Source organism: Chanos chanos, chromosome 10 (assembly GCF_902362185.1).
Source record: "Chanos chanos chromosome 10, fChaCha1.1, whole genome shotgun sequence".
Taxonomy (NCBI): domain Eukaryota; kingdom Metazoa; phylum Chordata; class Actinopteri; order Gonorynchiformes; family Chanidae; genus Chanos; species Chanos chanos.
Window position 1 is genome coordinate 9,952,129 of NC_044504.1, and position 22,953 is coordinate 9,975,081.

At 41.4% G+C, this 22,953-nt stretch overlaps 1 protein-coding gene across 1 annotated transcript in view; it reads right to left on the bottom strand.

Moving 5' to 3' along the window:
- Nucleotides 1–2,875: 2,875 nt before the first annotated feature.
- The window catches only part of syde2 (synapse defective 1, Rho GTPase, homolog 2 (C. elegans)), a 34,566-nt gene continuing 14,488 nt past the window's right edge, over nucleotides 2,876–22,953 (bottom strand). The window contains exons 3-8 of the mRNA XM_030786379.1: nucleotides 17,135–17,335; nucleotides 16,197–17,077; nucleotides 13,413–13,539; nucleotides 5,630–5,811; nucleotides 4,941–5,172; nucleotides 2,876–4,089 (exon numbers count right to left, since the gene is read on the bottom strand). Of these exons, the coding sequence (XP_030642239.1) occupies nucleotides 3,446–4,089; nucleotides 4,941–5,172; nucleotides 5,630–5,811; nucleotides 13,413–13,539; nucleotides 16,197–17,077; nucleotides 17,135–17,335 (2,267 nt within the window). The 3' untranslated portion in view covers nucleotides 2,876–3,445. The remainder of the gene's footprint in view (nucleotides 4,090–4,940; nucleotides 5,173–5,629; nucleotides 5,812–13,412; nucleotides 13,540–16,196; nucleotides 17,078–17,134; nucleotides 17,336–22,953) is intronic.

The following is a 22,953-nucleotide window of genomic DNA, read 5'->3' on the forward strand; positions in this document are numbered from 1 at the left end:
GACCAAGAGAAAGGACGCTGGGTATTGTCTTCTATGCCCTTGTTTAATCACTAGAATGCACAGAAATGTTTATTGCTAACTGTACATAAATACATTGTACTTTATGCTCCATGTGTTTGATAAAAAGTATACGCCTACGTTTGAAGTATGGGACTAATCACAAGCAGGCAACATTTACGTGATGACCCAGATCACTTTCTCAAACTGTGCAGCCATGAAAGTTTGCCCACCTTTGGGTTTAGGGTGGCATTAGAGACGCTACACAAGATCTACTTCTCCCACAGAGACAGTCCTTTCAGAGGAGCTCCTTGTACACCATGCGAAAGTGAACCGTAAAGGCAAAGACACACACTACAGATTTTGTTGACTGTAGACCTGTTTATGTCCATACTTGGTCCTCAATAACGGTGAGTATTCCCACCTGTCATGTTGGAGACTGCGATTCAATTCTCCAGCAGAGAGCAGATGCAACGGTAATTACTGGTGTAGTGGTCATTACAGTTGCTTGGCAAGAAAGTGGTTGTGGTTGTTAAGTCCCAGTTTTGACTTCTTTTTCTGTAGCGTTCACTTGGGTTTCTGACCAAAGAGACACAGGTTACGTTAAAATGGCTTAAATGCAGAGAAGAATCTCCCCAAAAGGGTCAATTAAGCATGCAACTAATTTATCTCATATGAGGACTTCAGACAGTTTTTGGTTACCTAAACCAACAAGATTTTCTCTTTCAAGATTTCAAAAATGTGATTGAACTGTCAGAATTATGTAATGATTTGAAACACTTAACAAAACTCTCCAAAGCAATTCAAAGTGGATATGAATACATTTAACTTGACACTACAAAACAACAGTCAGACAACATGTCAAATATATATCTTTAATATGAACATGCACTTCTTAACATCAGTACAAAGCATATTTCACCTAGAGATGATCTCATGCTAAGGTTCTTTTCTATCACAGGAGCAACAGTATTTATCCAAGCTTTAGAAAAAAAAACATTACAGAACATTACAAGGCACTTTTCCACTGAAGGAAACTTCTCAGGAACCAGGAACTTTATCTACTTTTCCAATGCAGGAACCAGGTCCAATTTCCTGGACCAAAGTTCCTGAACTGTTTGTAGTACCTACTCCAGAGTAGGTTCTTTATGCTGGTTTAAGAACTACTGGGGTGGAATTTGCAGTAAAACATTGCTGACTGGCCAAATACAAGCTTCACAGAATAACCAGGGAGACCAACTGTCATTTCTAAACGTGCATTTAGCAAGCGAGCAATAAGTGGTAATTATCACAATTTTAAAAAGCAAGTTGTAACAGATTGGAAAACTCGAACACACTACATCAGTGAAAAAAGGACTGGCAAGAAGATGCAAGCCTCCTTTAGCATCTATTCGGAGGGTGAGACTCAGACAAAGTTTGAGTTGTTAACTGGGAACGAAAAGGCGTATCAGAAAGTTGGACATACCAATACTGCAAAGCAGTGCCAAAAACACTAAAAAAGGAACAGGATTACAATAAAATATAAATAAATAAATAAAATTAAAAAAAAAAAAAAAAAAACTCGATGTGGCTCAGACAGACTTGCACCTTTTGCATCACCTACTCCTAATTTACATATTCACAGTTTTTGTGGTGGGAAAGCAAACACGAACACGTTCTGGAACTGCGCAGTTCCCATTCTGGGTAGTTCCAGAAAAGATTTCTGAACCTCAGTGGAAAAGTGCCTATAGACACAGACCAAGTGAACGACAAAGAGACAGAGAAAGAGAAGGAATGTTTTGAAAATAAAACAGTAAAGACCTGTACCCTGTAGGTAGAGTTAAATGTTGCCCCTCAATATCAGACCTATTCTGTTACCTATGGTTATGGTTAGGATTAGGATCTAGAGGAGTTGTCCAGTATTTAACCAGTACTTAAATATAGCTTAAAATTTTAGGTACCAATTACCCTCCCTTTTGTGTCGGTCCATTGATCAACAGTCGACAGACACACTGCTGCTCTGACAGGTTACAGTTTTATCTGAGGATGAGGTATCGAACAGACCCGTTACAGTATGTTACACAGACCGCTTAGAAGTGAACGCGGCCTGGTGAACATTTGGACAACGCCTACATTTAAGATGGGGGGGGAAATACCAACCAAACATTGAATATGAGCAGCTGCCAAATGGAAAACACAGTTTGACAGAAATTCAAATATCTCATTCTACAGACTGTCTCATGTACAGACTGCATGAAATGTCATTAAGAACTTGTTTTTGAAAGTAAAGCTTCTAACCATGCATGGTCTTGCAAATAGCAACACAGTTCACATCAACAGAAACTCAATGTAAAACATATACACTTACGAAAATATCACTAAGCCTGTTGGTATATGATGGTCTATGTCGATACATGTACCCAAATGCTAAAGATTTTTCATTAGTCCAGTACATTTAAAATTTAAAATGTGTTCAAGCAGCTTGAAGAGAAGGCATCACACATATTTGAGACTGATCTACAGGTCAATACTACAAGGTAATCAAGAACATTTAAATACGAATGTATGGAAATATAACTTGTGTAAAATAATATACTTAAAATACATATATATATATATATATATATATGTACACAGTTCCATTAAATACTGATCATCTTGTATCCCTGGATTCACTTTAATACAGGTAGCAAAATCAGATCCTAACATAAACTCTCACAATTAATATCTCATATTACGAAAAATTAGCTCTCGACTTGGCAGGCAACATATCTTCGGTATTTCAACTCTCGCCCTTCCATAAGAACATCTTACACTTGCCAGTTTGTGAAAAAACAATAACGTAAGGATGGAGTTTACAAAAAATTTCGGAATAGGTTTTGGAACAAATCATTATCGTTAAAATTCCAATTAAAAATAAACAGTTTGTTTATTCATTGTTTTGTCTAATAAAATGATACTTGTTACATGTTCTGGCAAGTAGAGATGCACTCAGTTCCAGACCTCAAGCCTCAGACCTGCAGCACATGTTAAGTCCTGCAAGAAAGGGCTTTAGTGGGTCTGCCAGGTGACATCTACAATTTATCCCAAATTCTGGGTGGGTGTAGATGAAGTCAAAGCTTGCCTGTGCCATAAGTGCATTGGTTTTATATCGTACCGTACCTCCGTGTAAAAGGAAAGCTGTCTACTGCCTTAAGTACCAACTTTAAATAATTAAGTCCCCTTGTGCAACCTATGTACATCACAGAGAAATGTCCATAGACCACACGGCGAAAGCGACACGGGTGTGAAAGAAGGGCCACGCTTTTCTAGAAGAGCGCAGTGGTATCCACAGCAAGAGTCACCTCAGTGCCTTCATGGCATTTCCATGAATAACCCTGAGACCTGACACCTGGGTGACTTTTCAATGGTTCCCCTGCATGCAACCTCTCGGACTGATCCAGTCACTGAGATGGCACATATGACCGAGTCAGTAGCCCACATTGAGCTTGTTCTTGTTGAGTTCTCTCTCTAGGTTGCCGATCAGCGTGTCAATGCTCTCCTGCAGATCTCGAAGGTTGACTCTGTTGCTAAGCACAGGGCTGATCTCCTGGATCTTTACATAAGCCTGGTACGCATGTTCTCTGGGACAGTGTTCATTTGGTGTAGGGAGGATGTGATCACAGTTTTCATGCTCTTTTTCCACGGCCCATTGCCCTCCATTTCTTCTCTCTTCTCCTCGCGTCTCACTTTCTTTTTCTTTGTTTTTCTCTCTTTCCTCCACCACCTCAGGTGTGACTTGCCCTCCGTCCCCTCCCTCTTTCGGCCTTTGACCCTCTACCTCCTCTGTGGATCCAAGACTCTTGATGGGCACCTCCTTGCTGTCAGTCTCGACTCTGGGCTGCTGGAGGTAAGTGCCCCGGCAGCTGCTCCAGTCACCTGCGTATCGATTGCTTGGGCTGTCGAGTCTGCCGGGTCGGGGCCGAAGCACACCCGCTTTCTCTGCCTCGCTCAGTTTCAGCACCTGTGGACGGTCTTTCCTCCTCCTCAAGGGGGCTGCCGCTGAGGTGCTCTCTAAAGCTGGGGCAGGGGAAACCGTCATTAAAGGAGAGGATGTGCCATGAGAGTCCACCACTAGAGGGCAAAGAAGGCAAAAAACAGAAACAAAGGAGTGTGAAAGAGCAGTCACGGATTGATGACATAACGTCCTAATTCCTCAAAAGATATGGCCGTAAACTGTGCAAGCTACAGCAGGGAATTTCACTCTGAAATTTTCAAGCCCAGGGGCTATACACACACAAAGCTAGACAATAATTTAGATATGTTATCCCCGTACTAAACAGTTCCTCATTTCACAATGGTCCAATGCAGCCCAAGGCTTACATCAAAGTAAAAGTTAAAGAGAGCGTTGATGTTTTAATATGAACGATATCATAATTAGGGCAAAATCCTTTTACAACATGAGATTCACTAAATAAAACTGTTCCTTATGATGGGATGACGAGCAGGAGTGGGGTTAATTGTTTACGAAGTGTTAATCTAAAAAGGAAGTTTTTCTTTTTCAGATTAACACTTCCGTATTCACCACTCTTGAACTAGATGTCCTGAGACATGTAAGATTTACATGTTTTGTGTAGTGTATTTATTCATGTTTATTTTTTTCATCTTGTAAATCATAAATAAGTTACGTCTTTTGTTAATTTACATTCCATTATATTTTATATGATGCATTAAGAGTCATTTTTGTTTTACTTTTCAGTTAAACCATATAATCCAAATATCCAACTATTTCTTTAAATGGCACCCTACCCTTTTCCCATCTTTGCCACAGTTTATGGAATATCACAAGTACTTACTGATATTACACATAAAACAGTCTGAGTATATAGCCAAAAGTAATCTTCTTTCAAAGTCATCTTTCTTTGATATCACAAAGACTGTAGAAGGAATGTATGTTCTCATATATTAATATACGAAATAATTACCTGGCCAAAGCTGCAGCAAGTAATGCAGCACCTCAATATGCTTTTTGAAGTGAAGGGCGCTGGCTAGTTCCTCGGAGTCGATAAAGACACGATTACTGTGGCACGAGGCATCCTGTCGCTGACTTAATAGCACTGGCCCAAAACACACTGCCAAGTTCTGACATGTCATTTTATTGACCTCATGATGTGACGCGACCAGTTTGAGATGGTCCAGGAGCCTCCGTAGAGTCACCTATTACAGTGAAACACAAGAGAGTGGAAGCATGTCAGTGGAAGAACAGTGGAGATAAGATGATTACAAGGGCAGAAATAACAGGAATTTAACCTGAACTACATCCTGTTCTATCTTTTTGTGTCAGTATTTTGCTGCTCATTATCTGCATGTATTGGTGAAAATCGGCATTTTCTTTGCCTTGCTCTCCAGCCCAGTGCAGTCAGTGAAACATGCTACAGAACGCTCTAATGTGTTATACTCATCTCCAAGTAGTACTAATCTTCAATATAAAATATCCGATAAAAGTACTTCTATATACAAAAATCTCTAAACAGAACATCATCATACTGTAGCAATCTTGCAACTAGCTTGAAACATGAGTAAGAAGAAGCCATTCTTTCAGCTTTCATATGAAAAGGTTGACTTCTTAAATCTTACTCTTATTAACCTTCCAACTTTCATATAAAAAGGTTACCTTCTCCACCTCGGGGAGATCCTGAAGCAGACTGACTGCATGCTCTGAGTCTGCAGGGTCATTCTCACAGCCACACAACCCCATGCGCAAAGGCCTCTTAGTCATGGACTCCAGAACAGCTTCATACAGCTGCTTGCTGATCAGGGGGTAGGGCAGTTCTCGCAGGTAGTCCTTAAGCACACCTGGGGTGAAAGGAAGAGAGAGAAAGAGAGAGAGAGAAATTACTGAAGGTTTGGGCAATGCACTGTCCAACATGTTCACCTATCAAAACAACACTGGCAAGAAATAACAAGAGGCGAGAAAAACCAAATCAAAGCAAAACAAAACAAAAAAAAGATCTAGAGTACAGCTTGGATCTGGTGTTCATGTCCTCTTTGGTGTAATATAAGCAGAACTGCATTTCATCAGGTGGAAAAATGCCTCTCCTCCAAAACGCATAAAGAGCCAAAGATTGAGTACACAGACTGATTACTGAGATTTTTTTTTTACTTCTCCAGCTCCTTCTAGAAGCTGCCCTTGAGTCCATCTACCCTCTGCCATGGGAAGCCACTTGTTGCAGTGTAGTTTTTTGTGTATCTGCTAAGGTGTCTGCATGTCAGTTTGAGAACGATGGGGGTTATGTTCGAAGGGTAGTGCAACCCTACCTGGTCCTCCAGACTCTACAGATGCAGACAGAGATAGCTAAACATGAAACCCACACTGCTGTGGGTGTTCCCCTCCAGCTCTAACAAAACCACTGCTTTTTTTTTTTTTTTTTTTTTTTTTTTTACAAAGGAGACAAACAATGTGAAAAAAACACAAAGATAGAGACGACAGCGAGTTTGGTCTAAACCGAGGGCCTGTTTTATTTATCATAGTCCACACTGTTATCATTTACAGCATGGCCTTGCTGACTGCTCTGGCATGATAAGGCTGGAGCTTGACACTGATTCAAAGCACAGACAACACCACACTATGATCAGATTTCTAAAAAGCAAACCAGGATTGCAGACACAGATAAAAAACAAATAAATAAATAAAAAATAACAAATAGAAATTGCAATGCGACGTTGCACTTTAAACGAGGGTGGGCATCCACAGTCAGACTGGGAGATGAAACAACAGTCTCTGACCTGGGACATGCGTGTGCGGTGGACTTGATAGAGTGCTTCAAAAACATTCAGATGTATTTATAGGATGGGAGTTAACCTGTTAACTAAACAGTGCTTCATCTGTTTAAACCATACCAGAGTTATATCCTGTCTGTCTTATCCAAACAGAGGACTTTGACTGATTGCTGATATTAGCAGGGTTAGGGTTTTCTGTAGATGAACAGGGCAGTGTAGCAAACAGAAACTTTGGAATTTAATTCAGAACTTAATTTAACCCTTGATAATCACACTTTCACATCATATGCTCCTGTTTTCCTGATTAAATAAAGGACACTGCTTATAGAACTATTTATATATGTACACATGTATTTGCAACTTGATTTTTAAAAACGTTCTGCATTTTTTTAAAGGCTAAAATGAAGCTTTTAGAAATTACTTAAAGGCTCTTTTACATCTATTTTTGTGTCAGATAAAAATGAAGTTTTATTGAGTAGTAATTCTTCAGAAACATTGAGGAAATCCGGGCACTGGATCATAAGGGACCTAACAGTCTACAGACCCAAATATAAGACCACAAACTTCAGAGGGAAAACGTCACATAGAAAAATAAGGCATAATATAGCAACCAACCTCAAGTACTTCATCTAATTTGACATGGACTGTGTGTCCTCATTCAGTCCTAGCTCAGGTGAGCAATAAGTCATATTTTGACTGAGGCTTTCAACAGACACTATTACTAAATCACTAAACCAATGCAGGAAATGGAGACTGAACTTAGTATTTAAATCCCAGTCATTCGCTGTGGCATGAAACAAGCGGTCTGAGGCAAGCCGGGGGAAAAGTGCATAAACGCTTGCCATCACTAATATAAGTGAAGAGATTAATTAGATCAACACAGCTCCACTGCGCCCGACACACAATTTCCTCTGGCTCATAGGCCATTTGTTCCATTTGTTGGACCAGTCTAAAGGCAAACACACTCTCAGCGCACAGTTACCACACACTTCTTTTTCCGTTGTCATCCGCATTCAAAATCCTCAACAACCCCATCTCTTCTGCTGAGCAGTTTTTTTTAATCCCTTTGGCACAGTGTTTTGCATGGCTTTTTAGATTTCTGTTGGTACTTTGTTTACCTTTCACAAGCAATACAACACATTGTATTGCTTGTGATACATAAAAAAGAACCTTTCTTTGTTCTTTTTTACTGCTGTATTTCTTTAGAGATCACTGGCTTGTCCAGTGTGTAATTTCAAAGAAATTCCTTACTCTCAGCCTTTAGTACATTGAGTTGCCCACGATGCCAGGCTACATTTTTGTTCATTTGGCCATTCATTCTTGTCGGGGCTAAGCATCATGTTCATTATTCCACAACCTTTCTCACAGGTCAGGGAATAATGAACATCATGGTTTTTCTTCTCCTAAACGTCTATATTCCTCCAGTTCAAGCATGTTTAAAAGTCTTTATTTGCCTTTTTTCCCCTCATTTACACAGGTTAATGTTTTTCTGATACAGACAAGCCAATATTTGTACTTTACGCCTAACACTTTAATTCCTCCTTTTCCTTCACGCCTACATTTCTCCTCTAAATCAGTGAAGACAAATATAGGCACAGCTGGACTCTGAACCCCCACACCCTCCCTGATGTTTGCCTGCCCTACATTCACCGTCTTTTTAGTCAGGTGAGGCAAAACCAAAAACAGCATAAGATCTGACAAGCCTGAACTGAGTAAAAGACAGAAGAGCCCTGCCATTCTCAAACAGCAAGCATCTGTTAGGAAAGGAGAAAGCCTTCAAAACAGAAAAAGGACAATAGAATACCAGTGATTCACAATAAGGCTCTCACACAACAGTCAATATATATATATATATATATATATATATATATATATATATATATATATATATGCATGCAGCACAAATAGGAAGTGCTACATAAGTGTTTCATCCTTTGTCCAATTTTAATGGAACTTTATATTTTTCGACTGAGTTACCTGTTTCATGATGAAAACACAACAACTCACACACATAGCACCACCTAGTGGTAACTGGAATAAACACTGATCTTTATTTTTGTAAAATATGAAATGCCCTCTCCCCTCACAGCCACACAGTCTCTCTTTTTCTGAGTTTCATCTCATCAGCTCTCATTCTATCTGTTTGCCTTGCAATCCAAACCTCATGCAAAGTTGAGATGTCACACGCAGATTCTGTCTCTGTCTTCATTTCCTTGTCAATGCATAAGCATAAACACACAGACACACACACAGACAGACACACACACACATACAGACAAACACACACACAGACACACACACATACAGACAAACACACACACACACACACACACAGACAGACACACACTACGCCCTCGGGGCATTGTAGCTCCCTCTCGGTGCTTGGCGCCATTATCACTGCCTGCAGTTTTATTTATTTTTATAATTTCAGCAGAGACGACGCGGTAACCTCAAAGAATGAGGGATTCCGGAGCAAACTGTTTAAAAGGAGCCTGTGTTTCATACAGTAACACTGGATATGATGTTGTGGCTGAGTGATGCTTGCTACAGATACTCTTTTTCTTTTTGTGAGCTGCGGCTGATAGCATCAGTGTTTACAGATGTTTCCCAACTTCCTACACCGTCGTTCCTATAGCTAAACTGAAATGCTTATCAGCTTTTGCATGCATTGTTGTTTCACCCGCAGGGATAAAACCTACCGGATTCACACTCACACTCTGAACATACCAACCTGCTAACATCCTGCTTAACTCTTAGGCAATTCATGAACTACTGGAAACCCGCACATACAGACCGACAGTTTGTACAGTTGATTATCGTTTCTTAATGTGACAGGCACACTGTCATGTTTAGTCATATGTCGATTCTTTGTCGTGACACGGGAGTTCTACATAAATATTTGAGAACCTGAAAAGTTTTTTTTTCTTTCTGAATCCAATGTCTGAATAGCAAAATGGTAAGCAAAACGGTCAGCTACAGCAACACGCTACATATGCTTCACACAACACACGTCTCGTGTGAATGTAATTTAAATGTGAACAGTGGTGAGTCTGTGTTCCTGGAGGGTGGTAAAAAACATGGAGAATGCTAGCTTTATGTCAAAGTAAATCATTGACCTGCTATGACTCGACTGGCCTTTCTACGGATTTTGAAGTGGCTTAACCTCTGCTGCCTCCCACACACACGTACGCACGCACGCATGCACACACACACACACACACACACACACACACACACACACACACCTCATAAAGGTAAGGAAATGGCTGTAAGGAAGACAGGCAGTTCCATGCAGGTGCTGTTGGTGTTATAAAACCTTGGCTAACAAGGCACATTCACAAGGTGATAAAAAAAAACGAAAAACAAAATTCAGTAAGATCAGTTTGAGAGAAGAAATGATAAATGGACCATTCATATATTCAGATAAAACCCCAAACATATTTCGAATGTTGACTATTGTTCATACTATCTTTAATTCCTCTGTGAAATTCACACTGTAATAACACATTTAGGCTTCGATTAAACAACAGAGAAATCACCATTATGTGTGACACGTATGAACCATGAGCTCTGTGTCGTTGAAAGGTTCTACACAGCAAGACTCACTCTGATCTCAACAAGTCTGAACAAGTTATAATGCCCTCCTTTTTTTTTTTTCTGCTGAGAATAAATGGGGTGCTTGTTCCACATGGCGAACGAGGGCCTGGCGAGGGGAGAAAGAGGGGGAGAAGTCTTGCTGTCCACCTCAGTTTTTTGCATGCAGCCCCGACACCCACGCAGATTTATCCAGGGGCGCCTGCTGGCCAGCCCAGAGTTCAGCTAATCCCCGATGCATGAGCCAAACAACATCTGTGTTTGTTCAGCAACAAAAGGGGTACTTGTAAATGACTTTCCATGTGGCTACAGGGTAAGGGTGGACATAAGGAGGGTGGGGAGGGAGAGAAATGGGGAGGGGGGGGTGGAGTAGGACCAGGATAAGATCAATGAAAAAGGCAATAGTTATCCCCCGTTTGGACCACATCAGCCGAAAACAACTCCTTGCTCTAAACGCTGTCATTTCTTTACACGCTGAAAAAAAAAAAAAAGAAAAAAGAAAGGAAAAAGAAAAAAAAAAAAAGAGAGCCTCCATTTCACCGGTTCGGTTTTCACTGGTGCTGCTGGCCTCCTGTCAGAGATAACAAAGTGGCTACGAGTGACCGCCCAGTCCTCTGAGACCTGAAGTTAGAAAAACTTCAGGTTCTAACACTGAAAACCAAATGCGTCTGTTCAATGGCATTAGTGCACCATTTAAATGCCACATTTGCAATGTGGCTACCACTCAGACCTGCACTGAAGTCAATGAGATACATAAGCATTTGTTTTATAAATAAATATATGTATATATATATATATAGTGTGTTACTTGTGTTTGGTCTGAAAAGTGTTGTCATCTGGTAGCTGTAGATATGGCTCAGGCAGTCACTGGGTTCAGTAAGCACTGGGTTTATCTCCCAAAAGAACTGCATCATTAGCATTCATTCACTCTGAGCTCATTCAGTCTTTTCTAAGCAGCAATAAAGTGAAGGGCAGCAGAGGGTCACCACAGAGAATCCCTACAAAACCCTAAACAAGAACTTAAGGTATTATTCAGGAACAAAAAAACAAGTCAAAACCTCAAAGTTCACACACCTTTCACGGTCCTCCACGCTACTCAACTGTTAAAAATTTTCAGTCTGTTCTAACAAGAGCACTGAAGTACAAAATCCCTGGCACTGCACTCAAAGGTACACCGGTGCCAATTTTTGAACAATGTATTGGACTTTAGAATCTCTTCTGTCTTGTTTACACATAAACTCTTTTAGATAAGTGTGTTGGTTGAGCTCGTGATTTTTCTGTCTGAAAGGATAAAGGATATGAAGGTGAGAGCAAGGTTTTTCGTCCAAAACCAAAAAGGTCACGGGCGACCTGCGATTTGAAAGATTTTGACACCCTCCCGCCTAACACCACGTAACAATCGGCGGCCGTTAGCTCATCTGTTATTTTGGCTTATCGTCATTGGTGGCTCCGCTTTAGCACCCCATCTCCTCCCGCTGTTCCAAAAACCACATTTAAAAATCCAGTCCCTCGCCCCTTGCTCGTAACGCCAGCCCTCCACCGCGACACCTGCACGCTTGGCAGAACAAACTGGACAGAGGGGAAAACGAAAAAAAACCGACAACCAACGGCGCACCATCGGTGACAGTTCTTTTTGAATGTATGCGCCGGTGCTGGCTCCTTTTAAATACGCGTTGGTGCTTGCTTTTTAGCTCGTTCAACTGTTAACTGTGTTCTTTACCCTGCCGTGTAAATTCAGCCGGATCAAAGCGCCCATGAATCAAGATGGCGAACATGGGCCCCTTTCCAAAACCAACACTGGACCAGCAAGGCCCCGTGCCTAAACAGTCTCCCTCAAACTCTGGGGAGAGGAGAGGAAAATGGAACAAGCACCCATGATCCAGCCTGCGCCGGGGACAACTACTAGGGAAAGCTTCTCATTTAAAACATTATCAGTCAGAAATTCAACATTTGAGGCCCGTCGAGCATTTTGACTCACAAAACTGACAGTTCTAACTAGGGGGTAGGCACAACCTTTACATAGTATTTTGCTCCAGTCATCTGGTGTGTATTACAACAGCTCTGCCATATCTCTGTCAAATCCGTCCAAGTCGCACCAAGGCATGAGCTGATATTTACAATGGGAGGACGACAAAGAGATCTCCTCACTCTTCCGAAGAAATGACATATATATATATCTATATCTATCTATCTATCTATCTATCTATCTATATATATATATATATATATATATATATATATATATATATATATATATATATATGTATTTTTTTCTTTCTTTTTTTTTTATAGAGAGAGGTGTGTGTGTGTGTGTGTGTGTGTGTATGGTATATTCTCATGCATATCTCAACTTGTTCATTTGGGCTACTTATCCACAGGGCCTTCATATGTATTCATATTCTGCCGGGTGGGCTGTCATGTTTGCTCAGCTGTCAAGGCTGTGTACAGAGTTTGACAAATCTGTCCAAGTAAAGCAGTACAGACTGGCGACAGCACACCAAGCTAACAGACTTTCAGTTTGCACATCAGTCCATGGCAGACGGGGACAACTACTTTTATCATGTTTTCATCACAAAGCCTTGTCTTAAACACAGAATACAGTAAAGGTTCATCTTAAACTACATACAGTCAAGTGTCACCTCAGGTCATCCACCAAGACAGTGTAACGTCTCTCTCTATTCGAGATGAATACCTGTTCGCTTTAGCCTAGAGACAAACACGTCTAGTGAGACAGCGCTCTGGGATTTCTCCCTCTCCCTGTGAGTGGAGACAGAAAATATCACTGTCTGAGTTATGTTAACCACTCTTCCATAGGTGGGAGCCATGGAGAGCATGTCTGAACCTGACAGAAAGAATGACTCAAAACAGCCCCCATATGAGGACAGACTTTTCTCAAACCACCTCTGGCAACAGCCAATATTTATGCCAGACCCACTTACTGGAATGTGCACACAGAGACACAAAGGGAGAGAGAGATGAAAATATAGATAGAGAGAGACAGACCGAGAGAGAGACAGACAAACAGAGAGAGAGTGATAAAGGGGGAATTCCTTAGTAAACAGCAGGCAAGATTGAAGCGGTACCTGTGATAACGTTGATGTCTGGATAAAGGTTCTCTGAGAGCTCTACACTGTAGCTGTCTCTCTCAAAGGCCTCTCGCAGCTCCTTCTTCACTGCAGCCGAACCACAGAGGCGATACAGTCCCACCACCTGCCAATCCCAACATACAAGAAGGCTTCAGTGAACAATCCAATAACCATCATAACCGCACAGTTTACTAATTCATTTTGATAACTGGTATTAGTTTTTCTGTGGGGGAAGTCTCTTGGTTTAGGTATTATAATAAATCAGAATTGGTATTACCCATTGAACCAAACATAAGATACAATCATGCAAAAACAGAAAAAAAAGTGTAAACTGGGATCAGTGAGACTGAATGTAATGTTACTTTCTGTCATATCATTAAAAATGAAACAGAGGTTAGGTCTTCACATTTCCCAACCCTACGGACTAAAAGCTGCTGAGTTGTGAAGCAGGTACAATTTGTCTTCCTGAAGAGTCTACTTTGTCTTTTGGAAAAGAACCATAAGTTGTCCCAAAACAGTGTAAACATTCCTCATGAACACACACACACACACACACGCACAAACACACGCACACGCACAAACACACACACTTTGTGCACAAATATTCCCTTTCATTCTTTGAGTTATGATGTACCAAAAGGTTCAAAAGGGCTGAAATTTAAAAAATAGGCTACTTTCTATTGACTGTCCCATACAAGAAAGAAAAGAAGTACCCTTAACTCAAAGATCAAAAGAGAGCCAATTAAACTAGGCCCAAAAACTCACAGCAGAACACTAATTCATATTTTCTTTGCTCTTGCCGTGAGTTTTACAAAGTGTGCAGATGACATGCTATCTTGTGGAAATAAGTCTATGGGTTTTTGGGAAGTTAGTACACAACCTAGTATTGTGTGGCTACGTTATGTATGTTGTGACCAAAGTCATGGCCACTTCCTTGCAGGTCATTCCCACAAAACACTAACTCACAGGCATGAGATACTTAAAACCGTAGGCATGTGTTTTATAGGGCAGGATGAGGCAAAAAAAAGGCCTCTCCACATCCTGTCCCTGCTTCCATGGGTCTTAAATGACCTGCACTTGCTAACTTTACTTATTCTTAGTAATTGGGCAAAACAAAAGCTATTATCGGATTCAGGGGACCAACGATGAATTGCCTAAGACGATCAGGACATGGTGAGTAAATACATGGTGACATTTTCTGGGCATCAGCATCCTGGGCCTCTGGAGTTGAAAAAGTTGTATGCCCTTAATTTATTCTAGTCTAAAGTTTTATACCACCATGGCAGTGTGGAAACGCTTAAACTTACCAATATTCACTGTCCCTGCCATTTGCACTTAATGTTGAACTTATTTAACTTATCTGACAACTGACACATTGATTTTTTTTTTTTTTTTTAATAAGAGCGTGTCAAGAGATACTTAATGCAGCAAATATTCATAAAAAAAAAAAAAGAAAGAAAGAAAAGAAAAAGAACTGTCTGGAAAACGGCTATACAAAATAAAAGAGTTATTCTTTTCCATTTGGATCACATATCAGAATACCCATAATTTAAGCCTAAATAAAAGCAGCACCCTCGCTTGAAAAATCACACGCAAGAGGCTGTTTGTTTTCTAACACAGTTGTCTTTGCTCATTCATGATTGTAAGATTACTCAGAGGTTTAGCAGATGGGAGGAAGTAAACATAATCGACAGGCAACAATGAAGAACAACGGCCTCATTCACATTCATGCTTTTCTGCTGTGGGGGAGTTCCTGCCCTTTTCCAATGGCTCTGTGTAACACATATCACTAACCGGAAACAATAGCCTGTCCACACTCTCATTAAGACAACAAATAGAGGCCTTCCTGTGCTGAGTCAGACCTTCCTGTATGACTAAGGCCAGCAGGTCATCCAGAATAAAGACTAATACTGAACCTCAGAGGGGTCGGTGGGATTTTGGGGTAGACTGAATTAATGTTTGAGGTCATTTAGAAAACGGAGGACACAGCATGGTTAGGAGTGAGAACTGACTGAAGAAACAAGGAAGAATGTCCTGCACTGAGCTAAATACATCTGAACGAGTTCAGGTCCAAGTGAATGGTAAAAACAGATTGTACAGATTCTGCCTTGGCAGAGCTGTGCTGACAGTGAGCATATGTTTTCTCTCTCTCTTTCTCTTTCTCTCTCTCACACACGCACACAAACACACACGCACGCACGCACGCACGCTCACACACACACACACACACAGCCTCCACCCCCAACACAAATCTCCACTCCCAACAATCATTCAAACACAAGCATACCACACATAGCCCCCCCAAAACCACACACAACTCAGACCCTCCCCAAACATCCATCCAAAACACAGCACATAGCCCCCTCACAATCCATGTCCCCTCCCCCACCCCACACATACACAGCTCCACATACAGAACACCCCCAACTCTTCCCCACACCCTCACACTTATGTATTCGCACAGCATATGCCAACTGCCAGTGGCACAAAAGCAAAGCTCAAATGCCAGAAATCATTGCCTTATGTAATGCTTATTCTAATTCTTCTAGGAAGGATTAAACTACCTAAATGTGATGTGTTAATTCGTCATGTGTTCTCAACTAATCCCAGACAACAGCTGATAATAACCTGGCAGCCAAGGTGTTACACGCACCAATAACCGCATGTGAAAATACAGATACTCATGGTACATATGACTAGAGGCACTAATCAAACCATCTCACTATAAACAGGGCTGTCTTGCTTCCAGACAGAATAGAAAGTGATTAAAAAACTACACACCTGACATCCTCGCTTCTCAATCTCTGTGATGCACTTGTCGATGAGTAGAGGCACTTTCAGCCCAGAAGCCTCTCTCTCCACCACCTTCCACGCTTCCACCCCGAATATCTGAGGCTCCCGGTCTTCATCCGGCACATCCAAAGAGTTCTGCCACTGCTCCATGAGATTAAGCTTCACGTAGATCATACCCCGCGGTTCCAACCTCACTGCCAGTTGGTGCGTTCGCGTTACACGGAATAGAACCGGCAGGACCACTGTTCCATGGCAGCAGACCCGGTTCCGTCGTGGAGTGGCCTCCCAACTGAACACTACCAGTTTCAAATGTTGGGCATTTTCCAGCTCGATGTTGAAGGTGTGATCCATATCCAGAAAGGTGGTACGGCAAGTCAACAGCGCCGTTCGTGCCTTGTTGACTGAGTCCACCTGGATGGCGCAGTAGACATTACGGGTGTCCACACGCGGAGGTTTCAGGTCTTCGGCCCCGTAAAAGTGCAAGCTCATCAGGCCAGAGATGTACTGAGTGCATTTGGGCTGCTCAGAGAAGCTGTATGGCCGGAAGGCATCAATGTCCAGTTCGGTGCCCTGCAACTTGGGACTGCTACCACTTCCAGTCCCGACTGTGTCCTTTTCCTTGGTTTTCCCATTCTTCCCCTCTGAGGAGCCGTGTTTCCCGGACTTGGTCACTAGCTCCGGGGAATCTCCGTCGCTGAGGTAGCCTCTCTTACAAGCTGATTTGGGTCCTCCACTGCCTTTCTTTTTCATGTAGTTGTGCTGCATGGACACACTGCTGTCCAGGTGGTATCGGGAGATGACGTTCCCACTGGAGAACGTCACCGCTGGCCCAGAACCCCTTGCTGGAAATGGCCGTGGTTGGGATGGTCCTGATTCTGTTGTCTCAAAAGATTTGGGCAGATTGGCCCTTGTTTCTGACTGCCCACCACCATTGCTGGTGTTGCTGCAGTGGGTACCTTTTACACTGAGCTTCCTACTCAGTTCTGGAAACTTTTTCATCTTCATAGAAAGCTTTCTGACTGTGCGTGGAGACTTGATCTTGTCTGGGAAGGACCAGTTGATGGAACCACCCTTTTTGGAGGGATTTGGGCTGGAGGGAGGGGAAAAACCAAGGAAGCACTGTTCATCTGGGGAGAACGAGAGAGAGAAAGAATATTTGATGAGATGGTGTTACAATTGTCCACTGACTGAACATTTTTTAGGTAACTCGCATTAAGGCAAAGAAAATAAACCATTTGGCAACAATTTAACTGTTTTTTACTAAAATTCAGCAATGGACAAAAATTGCAACAAACTAAAACATCCCCAAAAAACCGATGCTGATGAGCCTCGAGATATTTAACACTTCATGGCATACTTCACTACTTAAAGTATAACCTTTTAGCTTAATTTAAAGATTAAAACAAAGCATAAGATGCATCCAGGTCACAGACTCTCATGATAAAACAAACCATCTCACATGTGAACATGGGGGTTCAAGACTGACAGCCCTCTTTCTTTATTTTTCAGGGGGGGGTTTTTTTCCCCTTTTCGTCCCTAGACAGCAGTCACTGTCAATTAAGTATCTATAAATGAAAAAGGGTCCTCTTTAAGGTGTTATAACTACACCAAGCAGCTTGTCTGTCAGCTAGTTTTACATAGTTTAGAAGATGTGTGTGCTAGTCTTCACAGGAAAACCCATTAATGTCTACTGACATTGAATCCATTCATCTAACTGCGCCCACATACTCTCCACAGGCCAGAGCACTCCGGTCTCATTGTTCTGCTGGTTAAAATCATCCAGCTTCAAAGCAGGCATTAGAGAAATGAAGGAGAGGTTAGCCATTAATGCTCTGTCTGTCAACAGGAGGGCACATTTCTCTGCACCTCCATCATTCCTAATCACTCTACTCTCACTCTCACAGGGAAGGCTCGGATCAGACGGCAAAGCACGCTGCAATCTTGCGCTCTAAAAGAAGTAAACATTTTTTAGACCCCATAAAAAGAAATAGCTAACCTGGCTGAAGAATAATGCAAAGTTGTATTAGGCTACTCTCCTTAGGCATCATAGAACAAGAGGGAGAAGGTCACAGCTTTAGACCTGTATTATATGTCGCTTCAAGACTGTTGAAAAAGATATCACATTCTTCATAAACAGCCTGTTAAGTCAAATTAGCATACCTTTGAGGACAATATGTCCTGAGTCATAATGACACACCTGATAGATGATTTAGTTAATAATTTTCTATTTACGGTCTTTAAGGACCAAACCTTTGATTGTTTTAATCCCATTTTTTTCTCCCCGAATCACATGACATGTTTTTCGGACAGGCTGCAAAGTAGCTGTGTTCCCTCCTTGCACGCATAGTTCCGGTTTTTGATCTAAAATTCCTCAGCACAGCTAAAACAAAGGGGCAATTCTGTCCGCTCTTCAGGGCCTGGCAAGGGGCGGGGAGGGGAGGGGATGCAATGATAGAGGGATAAAAAGGAGAGGGAAGAGAAAGGGAGAGTAAAAAAGCCAAGTGGAAAATGTCATTAGAAAGAGAGAAAGAGAGAGAGAGAGAGAGAGAGAGGGAGGTTACAGCCAGGGCCTGCTCTATGTTCTGAGGCAGGGCAGGTGCTGAGTGGCATAAGTTTGGGTGTTCATGCTCCAGGTTTCTGTGGACGAGGGACAAAGCCTCCCCTTGTCCGGCAGAGTTAAGAGGCCCATCCTGCTGAAGAGTGCCTAATCCATCCAAGTCACAGCCACATTTTAACCCCCTCTCATTTCACCAACGTACTTCCTTTTTCATTCTTCTTGACAACTCTTCACAATCAAACACAAAGATGGAATTGGTATGCATCTGGTTAGCAGGTGAAAAGTCATTACCCAAATCCACTGTCCTCCCACCACACAATATAGCTCTCAAAAACAATTCCATCTGTGAGCAACATTACGTTCCATACATTTGGGCCCACCTACTTAAGATTCCTCAGCGTGCTCTCATCAGAGGGAAGTTTCAACAGTTCACACCTACAGACACAGTCCCTGTCTCCCTAATAAACTAACGCTGCTTCATTCCAGACAGAAGAAGAAAAGAGATTCTTTTACCTTTCCCCTCAGGCAACATGTTCAAGCTCTTCTCATGTATGCAGTGGATGTGCATGAAGCCAGAGTCTGCTCTGCTCTGTGCAGCTCTAGACACGTGACACCCTCTCATCTTGTGCTCAAGAACAGATACTGACACTCAATCCTTGGGGGCTAAGATTAGGAGGCAGGGGTGAGAGGGCTGCATTCCACTCACACAAACTGGAGTGTCTTGCCTAAGTTAAGTCTCAACCTTGCTCTCTAACCGTTCCAAAACCACAACCCGACCCTCTCCCCGCCACAATCCTAGATCCCTGGGGGCCCACACATTCCGTGATGCTTCAAACAAAACCTCAGGGGCAATTTCGGCCACAAAATGATGATTAAAGGCTTAATGAAGAGCATTCTGTGTCCATTTACATCTACGTGTGAGTTCATTGAAGCTGCAGGAACCAGGATTGATCCCAAAGCCAAGTTTCCCCCCTCAAAAACAATATATAATTGCAATGTCAAAGAAAGAGGCAAAACTTCTGTTGGTAAAAGTGTACGTCCATTTCACTGGAATCTATCAGAAACATCTGAAGGTCAAAATTTGGGAGGCAACTGTGTGTACTTTTTTTTTACCATGTAATGGAGAGCTAATCATTAACTGAAAATCCAACAAGCATAATCACACCTTCCAAGGGTCTAAGCCAACCTCTGGAACATGGGAAACTTCTCATGTTCTTAATCTCAAAGATACATAAGGTCTGATCTTTGAGCAAGTACAGAAACACTCTTGTAGATGGCAGCCAACATTCTCAAGGTTCTGGAGTGTAGACATTTCACAAGAAATGTGAAATACACGAAACACTGCATCAAGAGAGAACACACCTTGAACTATTTCAAATATCACGGATGTACATTCTTCTCCTAGATGCTGAGTAGGAGGCTGTTAAAAAGAGACTGGGTTGGGCTGCTTTCTTTTCCATGTTCACTTGGACAGTTTTTTTCTCCCCCAAATCATTTCATTTCTCAATTTAGCTTGCAACTCCTATGAATTATTTACAGGCAGTGACTTATTTTAGGTGTGTGATCCCTCTGGTTAAGTCTCACTTACAGATTATATCAGCAGGCTGTTTTCACACACAAGCATCATAGACCTGCATAAGCCTCTTTTTGTGCTGCTGCTGTTACAGTGTTGTGTTATGTAAGTTCAGATCCTTGGGAGACATCCCCTCAGTTTCTATATGTGTTTGAGTCTCACTGGAAAAAGTGTAGCAGGTATTAATCACATTATGAAACAGAACAAAAAGTCCTGAAAACACCTCTTTTCCCACAAGCCCACGTGCTTCCTGGGTGTATTTTATCACGTACCCGTCTAAGCCATCAGGGGTCATAACATTTGCAATAAGCGAGAATTTCAAGACAGTTATACATAAAAAAACACGCACGAGGAAAACAGATGGATTAATATGATTTAAAGAGAACAGACATCCTTACCAATTCATAAACCTTTTATGAACAGTAATTAGAAACACTGAGAACAGAGTTGATTTTAATTCATTCATAGAGGACCTTTGTACAGTCACTGTAAACTGGTCATTTGGGCAAACACAATAAATCCAAAGATCCAGAGCAAATCTAGCTTTGCCATGGATGCTCTGTTTGATGAGCTGGGGTTTGCTGACATATCGCATTTAATAAATCAATAAGAGACACAGTACACCAATTCATTCCATCCCCCAACACACTCCCAAGAGCTGATGACTTTCATATTTCTCAAGGACGACTGAGCCAGATAAGTGTTACATGTAGTAATACTACACTATCCCGCCATAATCTCGTTGACATTGTTCTCAGACTAAAAGGGAGAACTGCACGTCCTCCAGGATGTCTCCTGAACTGAACTCTGCAGAATGAAACATTTGGTACCTTTATTAGAATAGCATTGAAAACTGCAAGATTAAATGACAAACAGAAAATATCATATTGGAACTCAGTAGCATATTTAATTAGAGCACCAAGTATTCTTTAAGTTGTTGTTTAACTGTAGTTTAACTCTTTAAGGCAAAGAAACATGAACAGGAAGGCAGTGTTTGGTAAAGAGACAAAAGAACTGTAAACTGTCCTTTTCTGTATAGCTGTCGAGGCAGCAGCACAATTCAGACAGAGTACAGGAATGATTTACCTGGGGTTTAAAGATACAGATAATACTCTGTCTTCACATGATCCTAAAAAGCTAGTTTGGGCATTTATTAGTTCTATATTGGAATATAGCAGTTTGATGTGCAGATGTTTTCTTCTCTGGATGTTCTGAAGTAACCCTAAACAGGCTTCAGATTCCCTAGAAGATGTGAACACTTCAATCCTGTTCCACATTCTCTATATTGGCTTCCTGTTAAATTTTGCAATGATAATAAATATTTTAGTTCTTTGGAATCCTCCTTCCACTACCTCTGAAGGAAGAGGTTATCTAGCAGTTCCTTAATTGTAGGACTGAAAGCAGCCTCCCAACAAATCTTCAAGTCTAGACTAAGAACTTACTTGCTCGGTCAAGCCTACAGCTGAATATGCTTAAGTGAGGCATTCTTTTCCAGGTTAACCCTATAGTCAAAGGATCAGAGCTGGATTGTGTCCAATGACACAGAGTTTTCTGGTGAACTGAATTGTCTGTGCTGTCGTACTAGCACCGTGTGTGATCCTGCCCGTTACAGGCACTAGTCTACTGCCCGTTATACACTTAGTAGTCATGACACCAGTGCATTTACAGGTACAATACAAAAGAACGGTCCACAAAAAAGCCCATTAAGGCTTACTGGATTTGTGTACAACAGCAACTCATTTTTAAGCCAGACACAGATATCACCAGCGGTGAAGGCAATAAAGAATGAGGTGATGTCGAACAGCAGTCATGGCAGTCTACTTAATCTACCATAAACTGTTACTATGGAGAACATGTTTCTGAATTGTTGTTTCAAAAATCAATGCAACATTATGACAAAAAATACGACACTATATTTGTCAAAGTATTTTCAAATTGTGTACAAAGACAAGGCTAAAGAGCTAAAAGCCAATAATCTTTAATGGAGATAGATGAGCTCAGTGGAGCAGTCATACCTTTTGTCTTACATTAGGGGTGGCTACAGTTGAAATCTGTGGAGCAAATGCCACACAGAAAATCCTAAACACTGTGAATTCTGTTTTCCTTTTAACCTGTATAATGAGAACACATCTCTTCAGAGCCATGGATGTGACATTAAAACTAGACTTGGAGGTTAGTCTCCCCAAGCTGACTGTTCTGTGTATTTTTCGGCTAGACCAGACATCATCGTAAGAACCGTGATTACACAAATTATTTACAATTTTCCATTTTCTTTCTTTTGGACCCAATTACATTTTTATCTCAACAAACACAAAGACAGGGCATCCTTCTGTTATTCATTCCAGCCTTCAGTCCCTGAAATTTGTACAGTGATTGATTTCTCTGAACTGTCTGGAAGAGCTGGGCCACTGCCTGTGTTGAAAATATGCCTAAAGGTAAGAATATAAAGGAATTTAACCCTAAACTGTCAGAATTAGTTTCCCCAAATAACTGCCTCCAAACTATGGTATAATCTTGATGCTAATAGTATTTCCTATTTGCTAGATAAACAATATGATAATACTCTATATAAGATAATACTGTATACAGTGAAGAAGGATGGGGGTTGTCCCTAA